The sequence below is a fragment of the Biomphalaria glabrata genome, chromosome 5, assembly GCF_947242115.1.
Source record: "Biomphalaria glabrata chromosome 5, xgBioGlab47.1, whole genome shotgun sequence".
In the NCBI taxonomy this organism is placed as follows: Eukaryota; Metazoa; Mollusca; class Gastropoda; family Planorbidae; genus Biomphalaria; species Biomphalaria glabrata.
Window position 1 is genome coordinate 33,728,542 of NC_074715.1, and position 26,488 is coordinate 33,755,029.

The window sequence follows — 26,488 nt, forward strand, 5'->3', positions numbered from 1 at the left end:
AGAATTCGGCTACTCTGAACCCAAAAGGGGGGGGGGGTGCACGTGCACGACCTTGCAGCCCACGGCGGGCGCCCATGGCCTTACCTTCCACATTTTCAAAATTAATATTTTTATTCATAATTGGAATTTCATTAAAGCTTTTGAAAATAGAAAAAAATCCTTCGGACAGATAAGTTAACTTAAGACTATTTAGTGTTAATTGTTTGTTATTTTTTTTTGTTTTGTAGCTGATGAAGGCCTCGTGGCCCAAACGTCCTTTGTTTTACTTGGTCCGGCAGGGTTACATATATGCATGTTTTTCGTATTTTCTATACACATAGGTTGGTAGGCTTATGACATGCCATGTGTGGGCCGGGTTATATGGAAAATGCCCGGGCCGATTTTGATACCCAGTCCGCCCCTGCAAAGTTAAAACACACACACACACACACACACCATAACACCAGGTTCATACCCTGCCCGCTGCCATCACCCGTCGTCCTGCGGGAGGTTTGGACTATGATGTAGATTATCTTCAACTTTGAAGAAACATCCAAAACATGAAAAATATTTTACAAACAAACTTATAATGGGCATCCGAGCTCGAACAAAATTCTCCATAAACCATCGCGACTCACTGTGTCAAATAAGACACAATGTTGACTTATCTACCTTCCCATAGAAAGGCGTAAGCAGGGTTGTGTACTTGCTCCTACTCTGTTTGATATCTTCTTTGACGCAATTGAGGCTGAGACTGTACGAAGTCATCTATGTTCCGCTCAGACTGCAATGCGTGCAAATTTAACTTCGTCGCCTTCTTTCCCATACTAAAACAAAAGAGATGGTCGTCACATAGTTTATTATTCTTTAAACGAAGGACTGCGCCTTACTTGCTCACACTGATCATGAGCTTAAGATCGCCGTTCTTTTGATAAAACAGAAGTCATGTTTCAGAAGTCACCCAATAAAATCTGCTCACACCTAACGATCACCATGAACGGACAACCCCTCAATGTGATATACCACTTTACATATATATGCCATGGGATATCCAATGACTCATCACTTTCAAGAGAAGTTGATAACTGTCTTGCTAATGCAAGTAAGTATATAATAGCGCAGATCCAGTTATAGAAGTGTTGAGAGTACCACTGCTTGGTAGACACGGATTTAGTAGGCAGGGGAAGCGATTTACTCCGTCACACCACTCTCGCTTGGAGGCGTCCAAAAGCACTAAATAGGGCTGCGTCATTTTATACTGTTATTCCCAAATATGTTAAGTGGTCAACCAAATTTAGGGGATGCAGTCCATTTAAGGAGATCTTTAGGCGAGAAGGTTTTATAAATGTATTATAATATGGGTATAACTTCTGAAGCAATTTTCTGTTTAAATGGTTAATCCAAATGACGGCAGCTTACGCAAATTGGTGTTGAGAGCGAGCTGGAGCTCATGTTCAGTGTGAGCGCAAGAAGGGCGCAGTCATCGGTATAGCCGCATATGAAATATGAAGCTCTGTTACAACCATTTCCTTATGGCTTTAGGATGGGACAGTAGGCGCCAAGGATTAAACACATTGTCCAAAGTAGCCTATATAATAGTGTCCTTATAGAACTGAAAGCTGCGCTAGGATGACTGAAATTTTCATCTAGAGATTTTGCCACCACCTCTGTAAACAATTATTTTACAGATTAAGTACAATATATACTATATATTTGAAATGAATAATATAATAGTAATATATATGTACAATTAGAATATAATCCCATATAGGCCTACTGAACTGCACATAGCATTGTAAACGCCCTTCAATAGTTATTAGTCATATAAACTTGTTGATATTTATGTTATGTTATTCTTTCTATGTTAAAAATAGATTCTAGATTAGGTCTACATTATTATTTTTAATATTACTTAGTTGTTTGCACTTAGCCAAAGAGCCTTTCTGCCATCAATGCAATGCTATATACATCTACTATACATATTATTATTTACTTAAACACTTTTAATAATTAAGTACAGCTGTATGTTATAAGATAACTCTAATTTTAAAAAGATTTAGATCTATGTATAGATCTAAACAATAAGCATTAACCATAATTTTTTAAAAATATTTTGAACGAAACTAGACTATATATACATAGATCTAGATCTGTTTAGATCTATTCTATTTTGTATGGTACTGTAAAAAAATCTGGCAGTTCAACAACTTGACAAACCTACAATTGAGCGTGTAAACTCACGCTGTTAAGAGTTCTAAATCTAACTGGTGACTTAACATCTGTTATTAATTCTTCATCATGTCCTCAAATGAAAAGGCAAATGACGGTCAGCAGTTGGGGACTATTCCACATTTGAAGCAAGAAATGGCTGGGGATGGCTCTTATTCTAGTCCCAGGCCTCCCAGAGCTGCTACAGAAAGTCGAGTGTTGAGCATTGTAAATCAAAATAAAACTCAACAATTAAATTTAGGTAAACTTCGACTTCTACTAGACTCTAGTCTAGATCTACTTTTAGACTTGATCTAGAATTAGAATCTATCCAGATTTATTTTTAAATTTATCTAAATAAGTTAGATCTAGATTCTATATAAAATATTTATAGAGGCATTGATTACATATATACCGATCTAGAGTCTAGAGTAGATCTATACTATTTCTATATTATATATTATATATACTTAGATCTATATAGTTATATTTATATAGTCAAATATAGTCAAACTGTCAATATTATAATTGTTGATTATAATATAAGATCTAGATTCTAAAGAGTAAAGATCATGTATAGACATCTAGTATTATATAGTCATACTATAGTATAGAATCTAGATTGATAAATTGATAGATAGTCTAATACTAACTAATTGTAACTAATAATAGATAGGAACAAATGGATACTTAATTATCATTTATCATAATAATACAGATTACAGAGAGCGAGCCTATTAAACAAAATAAATAAAAATACTGACTAAAGTCAATACTTATCTGATACTTATCATGACTTATTTAATTAATGACAATAAAATTAAAATTAAATTTTATTTAAAATCAATTTTATAATAGATATCTAAGTAGTAGTAGTATAATAATAATATTAACTATATCTAAAATCTAGAGTAATCTAGACTCTAGTCACTCTAGACAGTCTAGTAGAATAAAGCTGCTTTATCGAACACCCCCATATTTTTATACCATTATAACAAACATCTCACTGTATTTTATCAGTGTCTTTATTTTGATCCTTATTACTACAGAAATACTGTGGTAGTTAGGTGCATGATCCATTTTTCTAATTTTTAGCACGTATAGATCTAGTTTTGTATTCCTATTCAAGATAGTTTTTCTACTAGGCAATAAATTACACTAGCGTGTTTTTTTTACCTCGTTCACATGAATATGGGGGGGGGGGGAGAACACAACAATTCGTTGACTGACATTTCGTTCACAGGACTAATCATTCACCTGACATATCGCTTCACCGACAATTGGTTCACAAATTATCTACCCATTCAGCTGGATACTCTAGTATCTAGTTAACACCTAGTTGAGTGCTAGACAGAATGGCGGCTCTGGAAGTAATAAAACTTTATCGGACAGGGAACCATTACTTATAAAAGGGGAAATGGTTCATTGAAAAGTCATGGTTTTGTTACATTCAACTACGCGTTTGCAAAACATTGGTTAAAGTTGTTCTTTATTGTTATCTTTGAGTTATTTTTTAAATATTTTTATTACATTTTTTTCACCTAACTTTACATGCCTATTGGACATTTTCACTATAAAGTAAACAATACACAAAGAATTAACAAACAAAAACATTAACAAAGAAATATATAATATAACAATATGTTACTATCCAGTGAGCGAATAGTCAGTGAACGATTTGTTGTGGACAAGTTGTTGGTGAGAGATATGTCGGGTGAACATATGTCAGTGATTGAATTGGGGTGCTTGCTGCACTAAGGCTACTGTATAGCCACATGGTGCATTAGCCAAGCAAGACCTAGGAACAGTTCAGTCTTAGGCACACTACATAAATGACCTAAGACCTAATTGCATTCTATTGATTAGATTAGCACAAGAAAAGAAATAATTTTTCAGATAATTTGAGTACTGAAATTTTACTAAGAGAACAGATAAATTACGATTGGGCATCCAATTATAGCATGTCTTTACACTTAGAAAATGCTAATTATTAAATGAAATGAACAAAAACAAATTAGTTTAATTCATTGTAAACTAGTTACTCAGGCCTTTAACTCAATAACTTTAGAAGTGTTGTTTATAATTTTAATGAAAATTTATCTAGGAGTTCCCATATTGGTGATATATAAAACCTGAAGATAAAACTAATATAAGTGATATTTAACCCTGGTTAGACCAATATTAGAATTGGCATCCACTGTTTGGGTTCATTCAACTTGAGAAAGTGTAAAACATTAGTAGAACTGGCACAAAATGTAGTTGTGAGATTTATCGCAAATTAATACTAACATTTAACTAGAGAAACATAATTGGTAATTCATTATCGTTGGTAAATCATTTTACTTGAAGACATGACACTTCAGACAAAAATAGTAGAGGTTATTCATGAAACACTAAACTGTAACTTACAAATTAACTATAAAACACATCCTAATAAAATACCCAGAATTACATAAAGATATAGCTACATCTCTCTTTCTCTTTATATATATATATTATACTATAAAGTAAAATGTAAGGCGTATGTATGTGCCGAATAGAATAGTTTCTTTAATTTGAATACTTTTGATCTAGATTGTCTAGAGCGTCTAGACTTCAATTTCAATGGGCGCTTGCCAGCTTTTGAAAAGTATCGGAGTTGAGAGAGTTGCCCGGCCACTATGCGCTTTGTCAGGCTTTGAATTTTTACTCTGTTGTTACGATGGCCCCTAGATTTTTCTAATTTGAACCCTGCCTGCTGACTTCCATGAGTTCAAATGAGATTAGATTTAGACATCTAGATCTATTATAAGATCTAGATCTAGTAGGCCCACCGGTCATCTATATAGAATATAGATGTAGGCCTACTTTACATGATTATAGTGAGTTATTGAGTAGTATAAGTCTGATGGAATATAAATTATAATAGATCTAGTAATATTTTGGATCTAGAGTCACTAGAGATCTAAATCAATCCAAGTTATTAGATTTAAGTAGATCTATATCTATAGTGAGAAATATATATTAAAGTTTTTTCTATATCTAATTAATAACTAATCATTACTAATGCTTTAAAAGCCCAGTGTAGCAAAGATCCACTTCTTGTAAACAACTTGTTTTAGCATGAAAAAGAGTCACATTAGAAAGCCTCAATATATGCAGTTGTATTGCTTAACATTCTCTTCTTCTAAGCATTGCTCCTCCACTGGTTATTCTCCTTTGTCTTGCTTAAGAACTCAGCAGAGATTCATCAGCTTTCTCTCAATTGCTTTTCAAAGCATTCTTTGGTGGAATTTATGTACAAAGTTGAATAAAAAAAAAAAAGTTTCTCCTATACAAAATTGAATAATCAGTGAAAGAAACAGAAGTGTAGCTCATACTTTAAAGTATTTCCAAAACTCAAGCGTGTTTTGATTTTCAAACTCTTTATAGTTGTTTGAGAGAGACGTTGTTACAGTACCAGTAAAGCAGTTATCTATTATAGAATGCTCAGACTGCCTGGACCCAGATATAAAGCATCTGCAAAAAGCTTTCTCCTCTCATCTATATGTAAAAACATTAGTGCCTTGCTTGCATTTTGTGTGCAGTAAAGCTTGTGCAGTGTAATTATTATGTAATACAACATTGTCACAGTCCAGTTTTAGAACCTCTGTGACATGAAGTGACACTCAGTCACCTATTGTAACATTCCGTGCGGGCAAGCACGAGGTTATGTGAATAAGTTAAAGGACTCTGAAATAAGGGTCAAAGTTAGTTAGTGAAGAACTCCAGCAGAGAGTGGATGTACGATTTTCTCTGTCTGTAATATGTACCTTAATGAATTTGATTTAATGTTAACTTGAGAGTTTTCTTTGGATTTATATTTTGAACATTTCATTGATGTGATTACTTATTCCACATGGCATGGACAGCCAGTATTTATTGGTGTATATTTTGTGACGGCTGAAGTCGCCAGTATTTTCTGTAATTTATCCTATAAATAATAAACGTTAAGTCTGCTACCAGTGTGTTCATCAGTAATTCAAAACGTTGTCATTGGAGACTTTAGTATATTAGTAATGTTGCGCACTTGCAAATCTAGTGCGTCTAATATAGTACATCGTTAAGAGGAGTATCATAGCCGTACCAGAAGAGGTACCTACTACACACGGACGCACCCACGCCGCTACGCCTACAGCCAAAACCAGGTAGCGACATTTGGTGGCCAGTATGGCTGTTAACTAACAGTAAGGACCTACAACATAGGTGACACTTGGCCTTTGGTGACCAGCAAAGGAGTCTTAAAAGGATCTCAATCGTTTCTATAGTAAACAGCGCAAGACTACACGTTAGACCGGTACTTTTTTCTCAAGATGGCGGCTAGCTAAACAAGTACGAAATCCAGCCTGCCCACAAGATCCATTCAAGTAACACCTGCATCCTGAGATCCATTCAACGCCAACCCTGTTCCTAGATCTACCTTTGACACCTGTACGGTGTGAAACCGAAAACAGAAGTCGACTCGATCCCTATCTAGAGCTACAGATGTCGTCTGAAAGAAAGAGCCATACCATTCAAGACATCGCTTGATGACACTAATGACAGATACACCGCTTCATCGCTAGTGCTCGCCACTATTCATCATCGTGGATTACTTTGAAGTACTAGACAGAACTCGTATCAACTATAAATTTGAGCATTTGAGCCATCTTATGGCATTGAACTGGATTATTATTCTTCTACCACTTTAATGCTCATAGTAACGTGTATTCTTAAATTGGATTACTTATAGTATACAAGGATTATTATTCTTAAATTGGATTACCTATACACGGATTATCATTCTTAAATTGGATTACCTATACATGGATTATTAGTCAACCACCCAAGCTATTTGAGGATTAAACTACACGAGTCAACAAGAAAAAAGTCTGTAAGTCATTACTAACAAATTAAATACATGCATATGATTATAAAGTACATGGATTTTGCTTTGATACAGCAGTAATTAAATTTGATTGTTAGTAGAGTTAGTAATTGATAACTCTTGGCATTTTTGGAGCCATAATTTAATGTCATTTTTCTAAGTGTTCTTTTAAGGGTGGCTGGAGAGGGACTATTGTATGAACTATCATAACAATAGGATCTATTAGGGTCTATCCTATTTGTTCTTTAACCTCTATAAGGCCCAATGCGTTTGAGGCTCTCCTTGTTGGTACGGAGGTCATAGAATATAGTGGGAAATTATTTATCTAGCTGTTGAGTCTTGTTTGTATTTCTGTCAGTGTATTTAATCTGTATCTATATTGTTGTTTGTTTAAAAGTCCTGTATCCATATATCTGTATTTCTCCTGTCACATTTCTACTTTTTATTAATTTCTTTAAAAGCAGACTGTGTTGTTCTCTATATTGTTTCTGTGTTTGTCCTTTTTACTTATACTGTATATATATTTTTCTTGTTTCTTCTACTAATTTACATTTTTTACTATTTTACTTTGGCACAACAGCACACATGTATAACATATATTGATATTTGTGAATATTGAATTTGAATAGTTTATAATTGAGCAACTGAGTAAATTTTGATCTAGATCTATACATTGGACAATTATCACTACATTCTTTCATTACATTGTAACCATTGATTGAATTTTTTATATTATTGTGTAATATACACATGTTAAATAATTGACACACACTGTATTGACAAGTATAACACAGTACATTTTTCCTTCTCACTTAATTAACTACACAAAGCATTAAACATGTCTTCCTATGACAAAATTTTAGAGCTAGTGAAAGTCATGGAACTAGAAGGGGATGAGAAAAAGGAATTTATCAAAAAAGAATTAGAAAAGGCTGAAAAGAAAGAAAGGGAAGAAAAAGATAGAATAGAAAAGAAAGAAAGGGAGGATAAAGATAGGGAAGAAAGAGCTGCTGAAAGAGCTCATCAGAAAACATTAAAAGAACTAGAAACTAGACAAAAAGAACTAGAACTAGAAGCTGCCAAAACAAATTCCAACATTAATACCCAACAGTCTACAACAAAGCCATTCATCTCCAAATTCCACAAATACAATTCTAAAGATGAAACACTTGAAAACTATTTAGTCCAATTTGAGCATATAGCCTCAACCTATAGTCTTAACAATGAGGACATGGCCAAACACCTACTAGCAAATTTGTCCGGAGAACCCCTCAACATCATTTCCACTTTAACTGTAGACCAAAAGAAAGACTATGCAGCAGTAAAGACTAGATTATTAGAACACTTTGGAAAAAATTCAGACTTTTATCGTAAGCTGTTCAGGGACACTAAATTGAAAAAAGATGGGGATTTCAACAGGATAATATTCGACATGAGGACTAACATGATAAAATGGTTAGAGCTAGCAAAATGTGACATCAAAGACCCGACACAAATCCTAGACATGCTACTCATTGACAATGTCCTCAACAACGTGACAGACTTAGTATTTACTTTCCTTAAGGAAAAGAAGATCAAGACAGAGACTGAACTGATAACGAATCTAAATCTATTTAAAGACAGTCACCCTGGACACACGATTGACAAAAGAGACCTACACCAACTAGTAGCCACAGCAACAACATTCAACAATAACAACAATGACAAATTCAAATGGTCCAACACCAAGACTTGTTTCAATTGTGGGAGAAAAGGTCACGTAAAAAACCAATGCAAAGCTCCTATAAACTACAATAACAATTACAGATACAGAAGTTACACTAGTTTCCACAACCCAAACAGCTACAAACAAAACAACAATAATTACAATAATAGACCACATAGACTACACCAGAGTGCAAGTCCCAATGAAAGAGGAAGTTTTGCAAACAGTTACCAACACAATAGCTATAACAGAAACAGGCAATCTAGAAGGGACCAATATAACTACCACACCAACAACCACCCAAACAACTACAATAGAGGAAACAATAGAAACAACAGTGGCAATAACACCAACACCCATAGAGAGGAAAATGTAGCCTACATGCAAGCAAATAAGTCCAAAATAAAAGTCTTTCCATCCTATGTTAATTCTAAAGAAGTAGGATCAATTCGCGACAGTGGAGCCACGGCAATAATAGTTAAAGCCTCTTTAGTCGAACCAGGACAGTATCTAGAAGATACAGTAAAAGTGACCTATGCAAATATACAAAAATTCGATATTTGCAAGACCGCTAAAGTCCTAATAGAATCACCCTGGATCACAGGAGAACTAGAAGCCATAGTCATGGACACCCCAGCACAAGATCTAATAATAGGCAATGTAGATGAGTGTTTCTCCAGTACTGGTGCCAAAAAGTGTCACATTATGCTAAAAATTAAAGTTGAAGTTTTTGGTTTCATTTCAACTGTATTCACTTCTTCAACCAGTTCACTTTAAGAATTTATCAATAGAAAATGAATTGCAAGATGTAGATTTTGACAGCAGTGTCTATTCAAGGGGTACCCCCTTTTGCGTCACAGGTGCATCACCGGGACACCACTTGATAATTTAACAACGACCAATTGATAAATTCATTGTATTTTAGCATAATATAACTGTCTTTATTGATATTAGTCTTTAGATACTGAAATTTATGCTTTTGCATAGAAAAAGTGGATTTGAGCTCAATTCAAAATTTGGGACACCGTAGCACCTGTGACACTACAAGTTAAAGTTTTTTTAAAAGATATTCTGTGAGAATATTGAAATTATTTTATTTTTGCACTAAAGTGATCCATTAGACTTGTTATTAAGTTCACTATTCTAGTCATATAGTACCCATTTGTAAAAATGCTGCTTTAATTTCACAAAATGTCGCGGGTGCTTCATGGGACACCATTTTTTAAAATAATGTTTATAAGTTTATATTTTTGTCTTATCTGTGCACAAGTGAATGATCATTATTATTTTTAATTATTGACAAATATATATTTTATATCTTTTGTTAGTTTTAACACACAGAAAAAGGTTTGAAAAAAAAAAGAAAGAAAAGAAAACACATAAAACTGTACACAAATTTTATTTGACAAATTCAGAAATCAAAACATTCCACTCTCAAACTATTGCCTTGGTATCAACATCACTTCAGTAACAATCCTGTCTGCATACACTAACTGTATGTCCTATATTTCTTTAATTTCTGTGCCTTTTAAAAAAATTATTTCTGCGCTGATCATCCAGGACTTCTATCACAACTCCTGTTAGAAAAAATTACCAGCAATGTTGAAAAGTTAATACTTCAATCTAAAACATACTTTGAACTTGTTTATTGAAATTAAAAGGTACACAGTGCAAAAAATTATACCTGGATAGAATATTTCCCCATACTTGACAATCACACAGCTATTTACAATGTACTTTTGATGAGTGAAGAAAATTGTTTGGGCCTGAAAAAACAACAACATGGGGCTGAAATACTTAATTTCTAAAATGAGTCTAAAATTATTTAGCAAGGTATATTATTAAAAAACAACTTATACAATACAGGTAACATAAGATTCAATGAAAATGTTTAAAATGTTTATATGTAAAAGCTCTTTACCTTTGAATTTGAGCATATGGGACTGACATCCAAAGAGTCTTCAAGATTTGACTGAGATTGCACTACTGAAGAAAAAGAAACAATTTCATTTAGAAATCAATTACGTAATTTTAAAATGAATAATGTTTTTTTCTCAGATAATTGTAAAGTGCTATTTAAAAATAAATAAATACAAGTACTTACCATTTTGTTTCTGAAGTTTGAACACCTTCCAAGAGCCACATATTTCATCATGCAGGCACTGACTGCCATATGAATTTCTGTATGGATAGCAGAAACAGCTTCTATTTCTGTAAGCAATAGTGTTAGGTGTAATACCTCTCACTAGGTCATTAAAAGATCCTTCTTTATTTACTGGTCGCCACTTTGATACCTTTTGCAGTGTACCATCACTCTGAACATACTCATCCGTCATCTTTGACCACATACTATACTCCACTCTGCTAATTCATCTGTGCAATTTTTTAAAGGCTCAATACTTGTTAATTAAATCCACACCACAGTTGCTACATGATCTTTCAATGCACTGCAGCTTATGAAAACAATTGGCATTAGTTCTTGGGCATAGAGTTAAGTCAAGTGATGAAGCTGGATTTATTAATGTCAGCTCTCTGTGTCCTTTTTTGATCAGAAATTTATTAATGCCCTCTATATAAAGAAAAATCTTCAAACACAACTCACATAAGCAAGACTGCATCTTATGTAAAGTAGCTTTTGCATGAAACGTTTTCCTGTTTGAGCACTAACAGATGATTGAGAGGGATCAGTTCCCTCTACTGTAAAAAATGAATATTGTTTCCAAGGCATTTTGTGCAATGCAATCACGTCATTTTTTTTCTTGCAATTTGTTCTGATTTGCACTTGGACATAAAACTTCTTGACCAAATGTTAGAAATGAGTAGCACAACCTCTGAGTTTGTTGTACTTACTAAGGATACTGCAGAGTACTTGTCTATGAGCACTAGACATCTGACTTTTTTTTTTGCTGGTGGAGTGTAGTTAGGTTTTGATACTTTCTTTAATGTTGTTTAGAAGGATGAGCTTTCTTCTCTCAGGTAGGCGCAGAAAGCGTATGTCATGGACAGCTTTTACTTTTTCTTGGGGAGCATATTTGTGTGAGACCATCAAAAACTGCAGCATATTTCTTGGGTGACCTAGGCAATTTCATCAAAGCCCTTGAAACAGCCATTCTTTTTGCCACTGGAGTCTGGAATCCAGTACCTAGTGATTCACCAACCTCTGCTGAGATGACATTAAGTGGACTATTAGCTTGCTGTTTTCTTTCTTTGCGTTTTCTGTTTATCCAAGCTTTTTCATGTGGGCTTAACTAGGCCCTGTATGCAGCTTTTCTCAACCTTTCCTTTTCTCTCTGCTCTAAAACAGCAACACGTGTTAGAGACTCAGGCTTTGATGCTTGTAAATTTAGAGTCTTTCTTGGCTTGTAGACGCCTTGAAACTCTAACAGATACTCCATTACTGAAATCTGTAATTTATAAAAAAATGTATAAGTATCTAAATAAATAGATCTATTATATATAATATAGGCCTACTAATAAATTTCATAAACATATAATATATTATATATTGGTGCATTATTTAAATCTAGTCTAGTAATGCCCATAATTGCTTGATAGGGATAGACTCAATCAATAGTATAGGACTAGTACTGTTAATTATATTAACTTAAGTTATAATCATTCAGTGGTAGACTGAAAGAACTGAATATAATATAATTGAATATACTGTATAAACAATACAATGGAAATTAAGTGCAGGTTAAACCAAACTTTGTTTTAGATACTATCTACATTTTAATATAGAATAGGTCTATAATATAGATCTAGTCTCTAGATATTTTTCTAGATACTGGTCAATTTAAAGAAAAATATATTATTAAATCTAAAAATAGATTCTAAATCTAGTCATAAATGATCTAGTCTAGAGTCACTAGTCTAGATTCATAAAAGATCTAATGATTTCTAATCTAATAATCTAGTTTAGATCTAAATCTAGATAGTGAATTAGATCTAGACTGACTAGACTATTCTACTCTACTCTAGGTCTAGATCAAGACTCAAGAGTAAATCTAGCTATAATATAATGAATTACATAATTAGATCTAGATCTAGAGTAAATCTAGATAATGAATTACATAATTAGATCTAGATCTAGAGTAAATCTAGATTTAGGTCTAGAGGTCTAATCAGTCTAGATTTCTAGATCTAGAGTTAAGCTCTTTAAAGTTTTAAAGACAAGTGTCCGAGATGCGCCTCAAACGAAAGATCTAATAGTTCTAAATCTTATTTACAGTAATAAGTAAATTTTAATTATTTAATATTTCTTAAACAGTACCGCTTTATTTCTTTTAGATGTAGCTAATATTATCTGACACTGTAAAATCTTTAACAAACTATCACTAAAATCTATTTGGACTTAACAGACGCAAACTAGGACACCATTTGTAAACAAACGGAGTAGTGTCCACTGAAACGCCCCAAACGATGTAAAGTAAAATTACAAAAAATATAAAATAAAAGATGTCAATAAATGTTCATTTAAAATGATTAATTATGAAAATAGTTTATTACATATATTAAAATCATTTAATCTTAATTAAAACTTCCATGAATACAGAAAACGTAACAAATCCTGAACTCGCATTAGACGCTACATGTGACGCCATAATTTATGCATGGAAAACACCAGCACGGGGTCCCAAGGAGCGCCTCAACGCCTAATCCAATTTACTTCTCAAAATAAAAACAAATTAATTATTTTAAATCGCTACACACGTCTACTATTACATCAACATAATTGTTTTAGAAATATAAACTTTTTGTTTAGTAACAGGCTTTAAAATTGATTAACTTTACGATTTAAGACTAAATTGTGTTCAAGACGCTTCACGTGACGTCATGATTGAATGGTTAAATTTAGTAACCTCGTAATAAAAAAAGCACTTCGATTTGGATATTGCAATCAAACTTATTTGTAATAAGCTTAAATTTCAGTAGAATAATGAAATATCTACGTACCTGATGGGTTGTTGATTCACAAAAAACAGATTAAATGAGGTTTTTGTGCAAGATTGCCGGCGATTGATCGTGTCGACGCTTGAGGCGCATCAATGGTTTATTGTGGGACACGCTATTGTTTACGTACTCCTGTTAATTACTACGCCAGTATTTCCAGCGGAAACGGCACTTCTTTTGTTCTACACAATACCTGTGATGCTCAAAAGAACTCTCATTCATAAAAAGTAGTGTTGTGGGAAAAATAATCCCATTCTTAACACACGCAGCACAGGCGCTTCATCTGGGACACCTCGACCTATTTTAAGCTCGTTATGCATGTTTAGAAAGCTTTTAACAAAAAAAATACTTTAAAAGAAATCTTTAATGCTTGTTGTAACAGAAATGCAATGTTGAGCATATTATTTATTTCTTGTTTACAATTCATAGAGGATTGTAATTCCGTATAAAGTGGGACACATCGCGATGCGCCTCAAACGCCTTTTTGTGACCGTGTTTAATCAATATTTTAATAACCTTGAGAAAAACTAAATAATGACATTGAAATATGAGGATCTTGTTAACATATTCCAACAAAGATGGAAGTTTTATGCCCCTTGGTTTTAGTACGATATTAATTCAATCATACCATGGTGTTCCGTGTTACATCAAAAGCTGCCATTTTGGGTAGTAATTTCACACATTTTTTACAATTTCAATATTTCCCTAGCACCTTATGAGCTCAAAATATCAAAATTTATAGATTAACCATTTCTTAATGCAATGTAATGCAAATTGTCACATTTGAATAACAATCTTATGAAATACGGACTTTTTAGTGAACCAATACCTAGTTGTAACCAGTACTGGAGAAACACTCAGATGGTGTAAAAGATCCAACACTAGAAGAAGTTATGCAATGGGCGGAAGATAGACAAAAATATCCCCTATTTAAACATGAGGCACTATTAGCTCAAACCAGATCACATAAAAAAATAACACCAGAAATAGAATGCCCCACTGTATTACTCAATGAAATAGGCATAACTAGGGAGGAACTAATAGCTATGCAGAAAAATGACACCACAATACAAGACCTCTTAAGCAAAGATTATAACAAGATAAATTTAAATAACCACCATATAGAAATAAACAACTTAGCCATTAGATATAACAGGAAAGAAAACTGTACTAGACTTCAAATCCTGATCCCTAAAACTTTAAGAGCTAAAATATTAAATATGGCACATGATGACCCCACAGCAGGACACTTAGGAAAAAAGAAAGTATATGCTAAGATAGCCAACAAATTCTTCTGGCCAAAGATGGGAAAGGACATTAAGAACTATGTAAACAGTTGCACAGAATGTGCCAAACAAAAAACAGTAACTAGAGCCCCATTAGAGAAATCAGATAAATCTCACCATTTTTGGGACAAAATTGCCATGGACATAATGGGACCCCTAACAACCAGCAGTAAAGGGAATAAATATATTTTGGGTATCATTGACATGTCCACTAGATGGGCAGAGGCATTTCCTCTAAAAGATATAAAGGCTATTGACATATGTAATTGCTTGAAAACACTTTTTCTTAAATTTGGATTCCCTAATAAGTTACTGTCAGACAATGCATCAAACTTTAAGTCCCACCTTAACCAGGCATTTGCAGAAATGACTAACATCCGCCTAGTCCATAGCACTATCTACTCACCACAGGGAAATGGAGTCATAGAAAAATGGAACAGAACTGTAAAACAGATGATATATAAGCTAGAAAGAGACTCAATGAGTACCTGGGACCAGACTCTTAGCTATGCTATATTTGCCTACAACACTAGCATCCATGAAACCACCAAATTCAGCCCCTATGAGCTTGTATTTAACAGAAAACCTAAAGGACCGTTAGAGTTATGGGCTGACAACATGTTAGACTTAGAAAACATAGAACAGTACCATCCTTGGATAATTCAGACCAAACAACAGCTTAGACAAGGAATAAAACTAGCAGAGATAAACATGGACAAAAATCTAGAAAGGCATAGGAAAATAAAAAACAGAAATAGAAAACTAAGAACACTAAATGTAGGTGACCAAGTTTTTGTTAAGATAGAAAACAAACACTGTAAAGATAAGAATGAGGGACCATTTAAAGTTATAGAGAGAATTAATAACAAAGTGTACATCATTGATAAAGATGGTAGAGAATGCAAACTCAATATTGACAAACTTGTAAAATTGGATAAGAGACAAATAACTGACACAGATATAATTGAACCTGATCTAGAAACCAAACACAACATACAAGAACATATAGTAAGCACCATAAACACCACACACAACAGTAGTCCAAACATTGAAAATGATATGTTACAGAACTTGACAGTTAAATATAGTGATGTAATTACACAAAAGCTAGGATGTACCAATCTGATAGAACACACAATAAAACTCAACAAAGCACTACCAACTAAGACAAAAGCCTATAGTATCCCCAAAGCATATGAGGACTTAGTTAGAACAGAAATGACCAACTTAATTAAAGATGGGAAGATAGAGAGATCAGAAACATGTAAATATGCATCACCCATGGTCATTGTAAAAAAGAAAGACAGTGGAGTAAGAATCTGCTGTGACTTTAGAGAAATAAATAAATGCACAGTCATAGACCCAGAACCCCTACCAGACACTGACAGCATAATTACAACTTTAAGTAAATCATCCCTATTCACAACAATGGACTTAAACAGAGGCTTCTGGCAGATTAAAATGGACCCTGACTCTAAGGAATATACAGCATTCAAATGCACTATGCCAGGCCTAGAAGGTATCTATGTCTGGAATGTCATGCCATTCGGCTTAATAAATAGTACAGCCACATTTCAGAAATGCATGTCAAAATTATTAGAAGGCATAAATAAGGTATTGTCTTATGTAGATGACATTTGTGTTTTCACCAACTCACAACAGGAACACATTTATGTACTAGAGCAAATATTTTCAAGACTAAGAACACACAACATGACATTATCCCCCAAGAAATTAAACCTAGCCAAGCCTGAAATCCAATTCTTAGGATATTGCATTACCAATGACAAAATTACACCCACTGAAACAAACCTAACAAAGATTAAAAACATAAAAGAACCTAGGACTAAGAAAGACATGAGATCATTATTAGGACTTTGCAACTTTTATAGAAAGTTTATTCCAAATTATGCACAGATAATTGAGCCCCTTGTTGAATTTACTAAAAAGAAGCATGGAAACACAATTTGTATAGATGAAAAAAGTAAACTAGCATTAAGCAACTTAAAAGATAAATTTAATGAGAAACTAGAATTAGCCAGTATTGACCCAACATCAACACTATCACTATACACTGATGCCTCCAACATTGGTATTGGGGCATGCCTACTACAGCAAAGGGAGTCATTTTTTAAGCCAATAGTACACATCAGTAGAACACTGTCTGAAACAGAAAGAAAATACTCAGTGATTGAGAAAGAATTATTAGCCATTGTATGGTCAGTTGTAAAACTCAAGAATTACTTGTTAGGTAGATTTTTTAGCATTAAGTGTGATCACAAACCATTACTGGCACTAAAAAGAAAAGATCTAAAAAATGACAGGATAAACAGATGGACACTCATTCTCTCAGATTACAAATTTGATTTAGAAAGCATTCCAGGACATGAAAATGTAATAGCTGACTTTTTATCCAGATACATAATACATGAAAATGAAGCAAGTGAAAATAATGACATTAAACACATCAGCCAGGACATTCTGATAGAATAAATAACCAGTACAAAGCACTTAGAAACAAGCAGTAGTAGTCAACTTAGTCAAATTAACATTCTACACATTTTGCAAATAGGTCATGACACTTTATTGTTACACTTTTCTTTTGGGTCATGATGACATTTATGCTTATGATCAATAACAGATCATCTATTTTCTACTCATTGTATTTTATTGTCAACTTGTAATATGACAAATGCCAGATGTGTTTATTTTGTGTGTATATATTGTATTTCATTACTGATTGTGCACAGCAATGTAAACAATGAGATGTAAACAACAGTGAACTACTTGAACTGTTGACCTGAATTTTTTTTTCATAACAACTCACAGATGTAAATATTGTCTAAAATTTTTTTACACACCTGAATACTACAATGAATGTTTATAAACATGGAAATTTGTTTACTATTGTACTTCAATACTACACTCAGACTATTTATAGTAGTCTTATGCAAGATCAACCTTGAACTGGATTGACATGTATCTGAAAATTTTTTTTTATTTCATTTTTCTTGATGATGGCAAAACTTAGAATAATATTTTGACACAGCACATCACAGTTGTAAATAAATATGAAATTTTTTTTTTCTCTGTAATAATTTTGAGTAAATTTACTCAGTGTGTCAAAGGATACACATTGATAATGTTGTGCATCTACAATTATAGTAAAACATTGGATGTGGAATAACTTGTATATTTTTCTCTTTTTTATATTCATTAGCATGTGATTGCATGTACAAATTTTTTTTTCAGTACAAATGTATGCATAAAGTTTGTTAACACTTGATGGAGGTACTTTTCATTACAATTAATGTTACATTTCAGTGATCTTGCTTTCAATGAATTAAGTATATAAATGATTTTTTTTGGACTCAGTAATTTATATGATGTTATACATAATTACTAAGATTATATAAGATGATATGAGCAATTGGAGTGAACTTACAGCACTTGATAGAATAATGGACTAAGCTCACATATATTTGTACAGTGATATATATTTGTCAAAGATTTTTGGTCAAAAATCTTTTTGGAGTGTGGGGCGTATGTCACAGTCCAGTTTTAGAACCTCTGTGACATGAAGTGACACTCAGTCACCTATTGTAACATTCCGTGCGGGCAAGCACGAGGTTATGTGAATAAGTTAAAGGACTCTGAAATAAGGGTCAAAGTTAGTTAGTGAAGAACTCCAGCAGAGAGTGGATGTACGATTTTCTCTGTCTGTAATATGTACCTTAATGAATTTGATTTAATGTTAACTTGAGAGTTTTCTTTGGATTTATATTTTGAACATTTCATTGATGTGATTACTTATTCCACATGGCATGGACAGCCAGTATTTATTGGTGTATATTTTGTGACGGCTGAAGTCGCCAGTATTTTCTGTAATTTATCCTATAAATAATAAACGTTAAGTCTGCTACCAGTGTGTTCATCAGTAATTCAAAACGTTGTCATTGGAGACTTTAGTATATTAGTAATGTTGCGCACTTGCAAATCTAGTGCGTCTAATATAGTACATCGTTAAGAGGAGTATCATAGCCGTACCAGAAGAGGTACCTACTACACACGGACGCACCCACGCCGCTACGCCTACAGCCAAAACCAGGTAGCGACAAACATTATTTAAAGAAAATCTTAAATAAAATGATTCTACTTAATTTTAAAAAATTCAGCATCTTTTTTTTAAGTCGCGGCCACAGGCCAATTAAAAAACGAGGCCAATTAAAAAACGGGGGTGTGCAAAATTTCCTAAGTTTTTTTCAAAGTCTGTTCCCATCACTGATATTGAAGTATAAGTATTTTAAGAAACATAATTAACATATATATATATATATATATATATATATATATATATATATATATATATGTGTTTTTTGCATTTTAATAATTAACATTTTTGTATATACTGTTTAGTCTAACATTTGTGTGTGTGTGTGTGTTTATTATTTAGCTTCAGATATGAGTACACCACCTCCAGTGGGTAATAATCCCACACAGTCCTACCAACAGCAACTGACTTTGCCTGAAATTAAAAGCAACCTTTCTGCCACTGCCAAGGAATTTGTTCCCAGAAGCCAAGTAGAGGTAATATGCAAAATATTTGAACTTTTTTAGACAAACTTGTACTAACATATCATTTAGACAATACACCAAATATATAAATACAATGTATACCACTGTTGAGAAAAATACATTACTAATCTTCTGTATATTTTCTATGAAGGAGTCTTGATATAATTCCATAAAGAATTATGCTATCAGTGAGACTTTAACTTTATTTAATAAAGAGGTTTAAAAAAAAAGGTTCTATTAAATGTTTGGTTATATTATATATTATAATGAAGTTTTTATGATTGCTTTCAAAAAGTAAATTCTTTAGTTTTGAAGCCTGAAAATTTTCTGAACTTTGTTCTCGCTGCTACCAATTGTTTTATTGTGAAAATTCACACATGAAAATTACCTTTAAGATATGTCTCATGAAATTACCTTTAGATATGTCTCATGAAATTACCTTTAAGATATGTTTCATGAAAATTACCTTTAAGATATGTCTCATAAAATTTTCTCAAGATGTTTAATGTGGTTATTGGTATTTAATTGAAAGAAAAAACTGAATAAAGAAGTACACAATGTGCTACTAGTTGTCACCTCTACTTGTGTAGTTTTGTAAAGTTATGTGTTTAAAGGTATAATGCAGAATGTTATGTTTTAATTATAAACTAGACTCGCTACACTGTACCTTTAAAATGCTACCCTTTTTTTTTTTTGTGCTGATGAAATTTGTCATCAGAATTACAATCATTGATGACCAACTGGGGAGTTTTTTTTCTCTATTAAAAATAAATCAATAAGTGCATTTTTGTGTACTGGTATATAAAAAGTAATAGTATATGATTAAGCTCATAAGCTTAATTAACAGGCAATTATTTTTCTATATGTAAAATGTCTGCAGTAAGTTTTTTGATTTTGTTATTGGTAAATATTGTCCTTATTATGAGACTAAAACCTGTATAGGTGTGTTTCATTGGTAACGCATTTTGAAGTCAATCAATTTATAACAAAAAAAAAAGTTGATTAAAAACAAATCCAATTTTATTATTTTAATGAACATAATGATTACTGTTGGCCAATAAAAACAATTTTGGATAGCATTTAGTATCATATTTCTCTGATAAAGTGACATTTTCTTCAGATTGTGCATTGTGATCTTTTTAAGTCAGTGGAGAGTCTATTTCTCTTAGTCTACTGTCCTGTGGCTTTGCACTGATCAGCAAAAACGCTTTTATCAAAATTCACACCCGCTTTTCTTGAAGGAGTTAATAAAAAAAGGTGCCACCTTTCTGTTTGCAAATTATTTTAAATTGCAGTACTTGTCAAACAGCTGTGAAGTATGACATTCCTTGATATACTGTACACCATACTGTTATAACTCTGCTGGTGACATGGATGGGGGTAGTGGTGTGTGTAGTCAGTTCACACAAATTACCCATGCCAGCGCTAGACGAGCAGTTAGCGGTTAACAGTGATGTGTGATGATGGTCAACCATGTGGAGTGGTGGTGCAACAACTACTCAGGCCAGTTATATCAGATATGATCACCCAGAAAAGACGAATGACATTCCAACAGTTTCTAGAAGGCCTTCAGAACTCTATATAAAGTGTGAAGGTGTCACAGTCAAGACGGTTCAGTGCAGTGTGGTTCAGTATAGTAAATTACAAGAAGGATTCAGTGTCTCCGTGTCACTTCACTACTCTCACAAGTGAGAGTGGAATTCAGGAACCATTTCGATCCAGCAGAGTCAAGTGTGAAGTCGGTTTGTCCAGAGAACAAGCCCTGGACAAGGCGGAGAGACCAGTAGAGTTTGATACAGCGGTACAGAGTTAAATTAAAATATGGCGGTACTGTTATCAATGAAGAAGCATTTGTACAGTCAGTGTTATGTGTAGCCAATTGTACAGCATAAACTGTGATTTATTGTGTTGTTTATTTGGAGCCCTAATTAGTCATGTTCTTAGAGTTTGTTGTTTTGTGTGTGTTGCAGTTAGCAGAGAGTCCTTACTATACATTATTTATTATAAGTCAGTTTGTGTAATTATACCAGAGGATATAAGGGTTGAATTTGAATAGTGGATAATATACCATTGCTGGACATTCACAAATTTTTTGCCAATGCCTGCCCTACTGGGGGATTCAACCTTAAAATGGCCATGTACTTCTGCCCGTTGTCTGGTACATGATAATACAAAGACATGCAATAATGGATCAAGTTTTGACTAGGTATAATGACATTATGTCTCTCACTTAATGCCAGATATGGTTGAAAGGATAATACAAAGACATGCAATAATGGATCAAGTTTTGACTAGGTATAGTGACATTATGTCTCTCACTTAATGCCAGATATGGTTGAAAGGATAATTGCATTCAAGGCTTAAATAAATTGACAGTTCTAAGTTTTTAAAGGTTTTAAAAATTTTAATTAAATTAGCTCAAAGATTGAAGCTGAAAAACAAATTAGATCTATATAGCATGTTTGACAACTTCTCAGTTGGTCCTTAATTTACATCATACTTACCTTTGGGTTGAAATGACAGAGACAGTTTAATGAGTCTAGGCTGTGCTATAATACATTTTCACACAAAATATTTTCATACATTTGTGAAAGTTTTTTGTTTTTGTTTAAATCAATTCAGACAGGAGGTGATGGGCCGCTATATAACACAGACTCCTACTCTTTATCTGTATCTGCTGCTGAGTTTGTACCCAGAGGCCAAGATGAAAACAGTTCTTTTAGTGAACAGTATTATTCGGTTTGTTTTTTTTTAATACTAAAACTGCACTCAAGCCATACTATAATTACAGTCTAGACTCGTTTAACTGCTCTTTTTATTCATCTAGTAGAAAATGTATTATTTTTTTCTTCTTCAAAGAATTGTTTTTAGTGTACTCATAATTGGGGTTTTACTTTTCCGGAGTATCCCAGAAATTCAACTTACTGAGGCTCTTGCAATGTTTTTTATATCAAAATTGGAGCCCTATGCTCCTGTATCTTTTTTGGTTAAGCCTTGTTAATTGGTCTTATTGGTTATTCACCATTAAAAAAAAATGTTTAATGACTTGTTCATCATAACTAACAACAAGGGAAAGATTCCACATGCATAAGCACTGGTAACATTTTTAGCATATCTATTTCACAAGATGAATTTGAGCATTCTAAGGCTCAAAATTTTTTTTTGCCTCAAAATTTCATAATATAATAATGAAGTTTTAGTTTAGGCATTACAAAAGAGTGTAAAAAGCTAGTGCTTATGGCCATAGTAGGAAATAAACAAGTAAAATTGCTTACTTTGATATGGTGTAGTACAGTAGGAGCATTGATTCCTAATGAATCCATTGCAAACTTAGAGACTTTACATCTAACACTTAAACTAAAGTGTGTAAATTAATAGATATTTTGCCAGTACATATATATATATATTTTGTTAATTTCTATTATCTGAAAATCCACACTTATCGCAATCACACACAAAGCCCTATCAATTATGGCTTTATCTAAACTGTTTCAATTATTTCTAAATCTCCCAAGTTTCTTCATATACATAAATGTGTACTATTTTAAAACCCTTATTTCTTAAAAGTTTACAATTTGTAAATGATTATTTATTATAATGTTATATTTTCTGAAAAACAAAAACTATTAAAAAAAATGATGGACATGAAAAATAGCTTTAGTTCAATATTTTATGTTCTAAACTTTGAATTAAGAACATTTTAGCCAGCACACGCATTAACTGTAGTATCTGTAGTGGTTTATAAAGTTTGGTCTTTTTGGTTGTAATCTGAATATAAATTTACTGGTTAAATTGTAGGATACACTTGAAAAGTAGCACCTCAGAATAACAAAGTAGGTATATGAATAAAAATTTATTTAAAGCTAAACAATTTTTAAAGTAATTGAAATCTGAACAATGTTTAAAGAGTTATACATATTAAAATAATAGAGGCGTGGTGGTTAAGCGCTTGGCTTCTGAACCTGAGGTCCCAGACTTGAAGTTCATTGAAGACTGGGCTTTTGAATTCTAGGATTTTAGGGTGCCCAACTCCTCCCAACTCTAATGGGTACCTGACTGCAGTTTGGGAAAGTAACAGCAGTCTGTCTTTGTGCTGACCGCATAACACCCTGCTCTTTAACTATTGGCCAAAGAAATCTTCCCTTTCTATATAGATTGCAAAGACTGAAAGGGGACATTTTACTTTATACTATAATATTATACTATAATTTCCGCAAGGTTTTCATTGCCAGAAGGGATAATGGATATAAACACTCCACTACCTATAATATCCTTCCTAATGGCATGTGTCTAAAATAGCCTCTGACAACCTGTCCATCTGGTCTTCACGTGTGAAATGAAATGTTTTCACTGACAGGAGAAGGGGCAGCAGTTAGTAACAGGCACCTAAACTTGTAAGCTTTGGGCAGGAGAGAAGGAAAACTCTGTGAATTTAAACATCTGCTGCCTTGCAGCTATACCCAAACATGGGAAAGACTTCGATGGTCAGACCAGAGGAAAAATCAGTAGCCGGTGACTTATGCAGTTTACAGAAAACAGTGCTACACCCTGGCAATGCCTGCAACGTGGCTGACTCGAAATTGTATCGGCTTTTGCCATTCTATTGTGCAGATCTTCTGTGTAGAGAGGGTGGAGCTGCTGTGTGCGCGTCATTGTTCCGACCATAGTTAATGCCCAGGTATTCTACTCATTCAATGAAATGATCTATAGTAACTTCTTGACTGAAGGAGGCCATATATACCATAATAATAACACACTAAACACACCTTGCCAGAAAAATAATTTTAAAATAAGTGGGCTAATATTGTATCCTTCTTAGAGAAGATATATGAAAGTTTTATGAATTTTTCTAAATTATGAATGAATATAAAGGTCTGCACCTACATTAAAAACTTGACAATTGGTTGTTGTTTTTTTTAAACCTGTAACATTTTAGACTAAGTATTAAATGTATTGCCAAAATTATTTAAAATAAGTGTAAAAAATGTATTACTTTGTAATCTGTTTTTTTTTTTTTCATTTCTCATCCTATAGAATATTCCATATGAGTATGATTCTGGTTTAATTATGCCTGATATAAATGGCTTAAGTCTTGTAGATTATTCATCATATTCAGTGCAACAAGGGAACACTGGGAACATGATTTTAGATCGTTTTAATAACACACTATACTTGCTTAACATGCATCCTGGCAACATGGAAGAATATTTGCGCCCAATTTGTGAAATGATTGAAACTTCTTCAACCTCACCAGAGGTTTTAGATCAAATGGTCGAATATTTATTTAATCAGGTAAGCAATAATTAACACAATAGCATCAGTGTCTAAATACAATTACCATTATCTTAAAAGAAAAGCAATAAGCAAATGTACTATTACGTCTTTCACTATGGTAATGCTAGAGATAGCAATTGTGACTTAACATCATAGTCTGGATCAATCTTTTATTGTAATTAATATATATATAGTGAAATATGGAGCTTTGAATTTGTCATTGGAAATTTATGTTATGGTATTCTAAAGCAATTAATCTTTGTTAGAAAGATGTCACAATAAACTCAATTAATCTTGAAATGATACTTTTGATTATTTTTTATAATCTTTAAAGCAGAAAATAGATTTGAAATTACCATATTTTCACTCATATAACCCCCGGGTTTTAAAAGTTTTTTAAAGAGAATGGCAGCTTTGCAGGGTATACAAAGGTGCGTGTTTAGAAAATGTATTTTACTCATAAACATAGCATAACTATCTACATACTGATGGGTCTTTATATCTCCGATATTTAGCTGTGTGGTTGTGAAATGTACATTGGAAAGCTTTATGAACATATTTTAAACCTTAAGAAAACAAATAGTACAGAGGATAGTTGTTTATGTTAAGTCACGCTTAGCACATGCGGGGTACATCAGTGTGTGGGTTGTACGATTTTGTTTTTGCTTATTTTTTAATTTGTGTGGGTTATATGCATGAAAATACTTTAAACTGACAATCCATATAATCATATTTATTTCAGAGCATACAACAGAATTTTCGTTACACAGGCGCTAGAATATGCCAGTTTTTAACTACTTACCTGAAGCGTCATCCTCTTTTTTCGGGTTTTCACAAAATATTTATGAAAAGGTATTGGTTTAAAACTAAAAACTTTATTCTGTATCTTCCATTTATTGTATCACTAAGCAGGAGATCTTCCATTAATTGTATCATTAAGCAGGAGATCTTCCGTTAATTATATCGATGAAATATTAAGGTTTTATCCGTTTTCTTACCAGATGCCAAACAGAATATGATAAAAGAATGCAACTCCTTCAAGGCAATGATGAAGAGCAAGAACGATTGCGTGGTCTAGCTATGTTGATGGCAGAAATATTTCTTAATGTTGAGGTATGTGATGCTAAAATCTGCTACAAGAATCATTTGTAACACTAATTAAATGTACTTGATGTTTAATTCTTGTATGGCTTCTATTGTTCTAATAGATTTTGATTAAATCATTTTGGAAATCTCTAAATCTTTGTTACTAATAATTAATGATATTAAATATTCTGCAGGCATTAAAATGTAGTCTTGTGTCTTCACTTTGATTTTTGGGAACTACCTTTATCCAAGACTTAGATTTAATTAATTTTGTTACACACGCTTGACATATATTTTTGTTTATCCCTTAAATATATTTATCTCAGAATCATGAATATGTTAATCAATTAATATTGTATTATTAAACCCTATATCACATAACTAAAAACAGTATTTGTGCCACATCCTAACTTGCCTTGGACTACAACTGACTTCTTTCTGTATATAACATTTTCACCAAAGCATTCTGCATTCAGATCATTTGTGTACCACTATAATTCAGTTATTTATCTTGTCACTATTACCTTATGTAACTGT

At 32.9% G+C, this 26,488-nt stretch overlaps 2 protein-coding genes across 4 annotated transcripts in view; one reads left to right on the forward strand and one right to left on the reverse strand.

Annotated features, from left to right (window-relative positions):
• Window positions 1-2,169: 2,169 nt before the first annotated feature.
• Window positions 2,170-26,488, forward strand: part of LOC106060354 (polyadenylate-binding protein-interacting protein 1-like) — a 35,886-nt gene continuing 11,567 nt past the window's right edge. For 2 of the 3 annotated variants that reach the window (XM_013218196.2, XM_013218203.2), the window contains exons 1-6: window positions 2,170-2,449; window positions 19,470-19,603; window positions 22,214-22,330; window positions 24,626-24,883; window positions 25,608-25,717; window positions 25,867-25,978. In XM_013218196.2, the coding sequence (XP_013073650.1) occupies window positions 2,278-2,449; window positions 19,470-19,603; window positions 22,214-22,330; window positions 24,626-24,883; window positions 25,608-25,717; window positions 25,867-25,978 (903 nt within the window). In that variant the 5' untranslated portion in view covers window positions 2,170-2,277. The remainder of the gene's footprint in view (window positions 2,450-19,469; window positions 19,604-22,213; window positions 22,331-24,625; window positions 24,884-25,607; window positions 25,718-25,866; window positions 25,979-26,488) is intronic. The other variant, XM_013218211.2, reaches the window with a different exon arrangement.
• Window positions 10,161-11,125, reverse strand: LOC129926533 (uncharacterized). Its single transcript, XM_056031265.1, has 4 exons — window positions 10,882-11,125; window positions 10,699-10,763; window positions 10,462-10,543; window positions 10,161-10,354 (listed from the first exon to the last, which is right to left on the reverse strand). The coding sequence occupies exons 1-4, from the start codon at window positions 11,123-11,125 to the stop codon at window positions 10,290-10,292; spliced, it is 456 nt and encodes a 151-aa protein (XP_055887240.1). The 3' UTR covers window positions 10,161-10,289.